Source organism: Loa loa, assembly GCF_000183805.2.
Source record: "Loa loa unplaced genomic scaffold supercont3.618, whole genome shotgun sequence".
In the NCBI taxonomy this organism is placed as follows: Eukaryota; Metazoa; Nematoda; class Chromadorea; order Rhabditida; family Onchocercidae; genus Loa; species Loa loa.
Genome location: NW_018108798.1, coordinates 14,484 through 19,743, shown reverse-complemented (window position 1 = coordinate 19,743; position 5,260 = coordinate 14,484). Strand labels below are relative to the sequence as shown.

General features: G+C 31.7%; 2 protein-coding genes across 2 annotated transcripts in view; one reads left to right on the top strand and one right to left on the bottom strand.

The window, feature by feature from the left end:
• Nucleotides 1-635, top strand: part of LOAG_12932 (hypothetical protein) — a gene marked incomplete at its 5' end in the record, with an annotated part of 2,856 nt that extends 2,221 nt beyond the window's left edge. The window contains one exon of the mRNA XM_020448618.1: nt 522-635. Within this exon, the coding sequence (XP_020301254.1) occupies nt 522-596 (75 nt within the window). The 3' untranslated portion in view covers nt 597-635. The remainder of the gene's footprint in view (nt 1-521) is intronic.
• A 1,402-nt stretch (nt 636-2,037) lies between these two features.
• On the bottom strand, nt 2,038-2,883 carry LOAG_12364 (hypothetical protein; the record flags this gene model as incomplete). The annotated part of the gene is made up of 4 exons (XM_020448531.1): nt 2,038-2,108; nt 2,255-2,395; nt 2,535-2,607; nt 2,806-2,883. The coding sequence occupies 4 exons, from the start codon at nt 2,881-2,883 to the stop codon at nt 2,038-2,040; spliced, it is 363 nt and encodes a 120-aa protein (XP_020301333.1).
• Between the last annotated feature and the right edge of the window lie 2,377 nt (nt 2,884-5,260).

Here is a 5,260-nt window from a genome sequence, read left to right as displayed (position 1 = left end):
AAGAATTTATCTTTAATGATTTTTCACTGCTCCTTCAAAAAGAATTTTCCACTTTTCTACAACTACACGGATAGGATCAAAGCATATGAAAGTTAGAAGTGGAGTACTTCAGTTTTATGAATTTAACTCAAACTAAGCGACAGTAGCTAAGCGACAGTAACTTCCTTCTTACTTATGTCGTCAAATATCGACATAACAAGAAGCTTAAGAGAGTGTAGAGTTCAAGCTGTAGCAGCTAATTGGCCTGATGTAAGTTGCATCTTATTTATATTCCTTAATATGAATAAGCTAATCATGATATTTTTAAGTTTGTGCACATTAACAAAAAATACGAGTCTAAAAACACCCTGACAACAGTAGTAACAAGCCACAATTTCATGTTTTGCTTTATGACTATGAAGCAAGCAAGACTTACATCTGTCCAGTGGTTGACAATGTTAAGATAATTAGTATCAAATTTTTGGAAACAAAACTGAAGTTTGAAGAGAAGTATGATAATGAGTAAAGAAATCTTTTTTCAGATGGTAGCGGATTTGTGTGAGCGTCATTCGGATGATGAGAGCGGAGCATCGAACGATGACAAACCGCTGGTTTAATTTTGGCGCTGTTAAACAGCCAATGCCAAATTACTGAAGGAACATTTTTTAAAAATTATCATTCACTTACTCCTTTGCCTTTCCATACTTTAAGAGCCTTATACAAAGCTTCCAAAATTTAACAAGTGAAACTGCGTAGTCCAACTTTGTTCCAAATTACTGGCATTTGCTGATTTTAATTCACAGTTGTTACTGGACAATTCCACTTCTTTTTATAATTTTTTAATATTTAGGAGTAATGGAGCCTTATTACTTTTTTCTTTTTTTTAAACTTTCACCGTAAGCATTGAACATCAGAAAATGGATTTATTCACTGTAATGCTTTGAACAACCGATAACCAGCGGGTGGCATGAAAATAATTGGTATTTCTAGAATTTTTATTGTACGGTTTATATTTTATAATAATATAAACAATAAAATATAGAATGAATTGATGGAAAGAAGCATAGTGATTAGAGGGAAAGCAAGATTTGACAGAAATAAATATTTCATATCACTTGAAAAGAAAAAGTAAGCAGGACGCATCGTCCGAGATACAAGCATCTGAAAACTCAATCATGCAAAGAAAATGTAAACACTCTTAAAAGAGATGGAAGAATCATGCAAACGCACTTCAGGCTTGATAATTAAGCAGGTATAGATTTCGAGATATCGATTTGACGAGTTCACGACCAGAATAAAGCAATTGTTAATTAGTAGTAATAATTCTTCCTCGTTTTCTCGTTAATTCCTCTCCTTTTTCCCTTTCTTGTTGATCGAGTCCTCTTTTTGTCTCTTTTCCTTTTGTATTTTCTATTCTCGCTGTTCAATATGATGGAAAAAACAACTAATTGGACTCTCGAACACTGAACTTTATAATTTCAGTGAAGTTGAGAAAATTAAAAATTTAAAATTTGGGAGAAATGCAAAAGACGGAGCTTCGAATAGAAAAATTGATGCTGCCATTTCACTGATTCTCATATTCTTAGCAGTTTGTTTTCTTCACTTGACCATCAGGAACAGTGGTTAAATGTGGCATTTTTTTATATAAATTTTTAATAGAATTGCATTCATTTTTTCTGTCAAGATATGAAATTTTTATTCAACTGTAAAAACAAACAGAAGTATTCCATAAAACATAAATATTGGAAAAATATATCAATAAAGGTACACAACAAGGGAGATCAGGACTGAAAGCTTACTTTGGTTTTTCTCCAGCAATTTCACTTAACAATGGTGAATGGTGCTTTTCATCCTTTTCAAAGATGTGCAGTCGACTTTTTCTCAATAAAACTGTTGTTATCCTCGGTTTTACTGTCGTTTGCTGAAATTCTTGGTTTCTTTTTTTGCTTGAAAATATATGGTTGAGAAAGGAACAATGCCTGGTATTTGTTTTATCTTTTCATTAGTGAGATAAAATTCCCAGAACAAAAATTCGGGTGACTAGCCAGATTTCAATGCCTATGTTGTCGAAAACTCCCTGTGTCGATTACTTTCTGCTTGTTGAGGATTTGCTGTTTCTGAAGGACCAACTGAAATAGTTATGTTTTTCTCCTAGATACATGCGTACGGCGAATATTTCTCAATTTTTGTGTGTTTAACTGTGATTTCAACCATTGATTACAAATAGCTAACGCGTGGGCACTAATACACCGTAAAATGTGCAAAAATAACAAACCATTATTGCTTCCAGAAACTGATTCACTCTCTAATACTGCTGGCTTCGTCTTACCAAATACGTAATATGAAAGTGGATCGACAAAATTTTCAGTAACATCGCTATCGTCATCATCACTATCAATACTGACCCATGTGCCAGCTACAATTTTCATTTTTACCGGAAATTTTCAGCAGTAACGCAAAAGCCTTGCCAGTACAATCGACAATGTAACAGCTTACTCAAAAATAAAAATTGATAAGCGCTCTAGAAAAATTTCCAAATCTTCGAATTAATTTACTTGGTGGTGCAGAAGTCTTGCTGTTGACACCAACTCCACATTCGATGGCCCTGGTATTTGTAGCGGGATTGATCTAAATTAATTTAGAATTTGCAAAGCAACTTCCCAGACGATGCAATTAGCAAATTTTTTATCTTTCTAAACAAACAGTTTTTCCTCACTTTTCCTAATCTCAATATAAACTTAGTATATGATGATAATGGGACAGCATATCTTCTGACTGCATCCTAAATTTCAAACTTTTGAAAGTGTGAAATTTGAAACGGCAAACCTTATTCGAAAAATAGATTTCTCCATCGCAGCTCGCTAACCCTTTAGCGACATAATCCGTATTAGGCTTCTTACTCATAATTCCAAGCAATCACCAAAATCTTGGCTGATATAAAATCCACTGCAGGTTACCTTCCGGTAACGTTTCTAAAACGCGATTACTTAGTTCTTAAAATGTGGTTAACGAAATACGTTACGTTATGTCGACGCTTATGAAGCTTTCCAAAAAGTTCCTATACTCCATATTTGTTTCCAGTAATTGGTAGCTTAACTCCATCCGGAATCCTTAGAAACGTGTTTACGCAAAGAATTCATGATAGAGATAAGCATTATTCTGAAAGTTTAATTAGTTAATCAACCTATCAAATTTCTGACCTATAAAAAATAAGAAAGGATAAGAAGAAAAAGCCAAACAACAACAGTCAAATCTGCATATCCATTTCCGGAATACCGAAAAGGAATTTCCAACCTATCCTTTTCTTTCCCTCTTTCTCCTAGCCCTCAAAACGCAAGCAGACGGGAAGAATAATTGATCGCTCTGGCATATGTTTATAACATTTATGAATACCTTCAGAAATATTCAATGCTCGATAAGTTTGAAGCAAGCAACTTACTACTTTAGAAGTACCGCAAACAGATCCTAATTAGAATAGTTCATCTGATTAGAAGATGAACTGAACTGTCTGCATCGATTTTTTCTATCATGAAATAAGCGTGATGGTTTGACTAAATTCTATAAAGGAAAGGAAGAGCAAACAAATTGACAAAAACTTTTTATCTGCTTCCTTAAATTCATAAAAAAATCCACAAAAGATAATTAAAATATAATAAATTAATTGGATACGTCGCTAAATGTTATAAAACTAAAAAATTTCAAAAGCAATAAATCAGTATGAAAATGATAAAAAAAGCACAATACAATCTTTTCACAATCTACTTTTTTTTTTTTTTTTTTTTTAATTTACTTGTAGTATATAAAAGTAGAATTACTGAATTCATGGACCTAAACTTCCATGCTATTCTCATCCCTAATCCAGTATAATAAAAGAAATATTCGAAATTTTCCAAATCCAGCAACAGATGATAGCTTGCCGAAGAAATTTCCAGCCAATGAAGAATTTGTAGTAATGAATTACTCAATAATAATTAAGCCAATTTTTAATTATCTACTTCCTCAAGTCTAGAATTTCAGAAAGAGCTATCCCTTTTACATGACGATTGCGTGATTTTTGAGGCGTATTATCACCTTGTCCCAACAATATGATATAAACAGTTTATGAAATGAATGGAAAGAACTACTAGAAGTTAGAAGAAGATGAAGCAAACGGACTTTCAAAAATGCGCAATACCTACTACAACTGTACCATAGGCCATTCTTGCAAGCGGCATGTTACAACGTTGGCCGTTAAATCCACTCCATAATTTTTCGGATCAATCGTTTGGCTTTTTCCTTTTATTTTTATTTACATATCATAATTGTATAAAGATTAGGATTAAAAGTCCTGAATATACATAAAATTTGAAAAGTATTCGAGAATGAAATTTTTAAAGAACAAATATAAATGTCAAAAAAAATCAAACAATATAAAAATTATCAAAATAATTTCAAAAAGAAACCATGCAAGGATAGAATTACGATTATAAATCATTGAAGATTTGGAATGATGGGGAAAATATGGTGGCATTGGCTGAATTTTAGGTTGTATTGGGAATAATGTTCGCTTTGACGTAATCTGAAATTATGAATCATAAAAGGTAAAATGTAATCGTCCATTACAATTACATTATATTTTATTGCAAATACTATCCAGTGATAATTGTTAAATAATCGAAACAATCTTTCTCATTGATATCTTGTTGATAAGATCTGTATAAGGTATGATCCAAGCATAGATATATCTCATGTACATTAATTAAAGTAGAAGGGATGAGTTCATTTGTGAACATTGTAAAACTTTTAACGATAATTCTTATTTTCATCAATTTTTTGGTTAATTTTTCTTTGTAAAATTCTTTTGTTCCATAAGATATACCAATATCCTGGGAAATATTGATAAATCATATTTCTAATCATTGTTTTACAAAAGTTATTTGAAATTTGAATATTATATTAATGTTGATGATATTGAAATGGAATTACATTTTCATCATTGGTATATTAGCTAACCCATTTTTATAATAACTTAATTCGTAATTGTTCGATCAAAAAGAAAACTTACATAAAAGAATAGCCCGGCAATAGGTTTGCCAAGAGCATGACCAGTTGCTGAATTACTGATGAAATAAGAGATGTGATTTATGAAACGTATTACATCAGCAGTAACATTCACCTGATCGTTTAGAGGAGTTTCAGTCTTGTATACGATTACAACATATTGTTGACGATCTGTGCAAAGAATTTGATAAAATTAAGTTTATTGGAATACGAGAAAGATTATTAGTTTTAAAGATTTCAA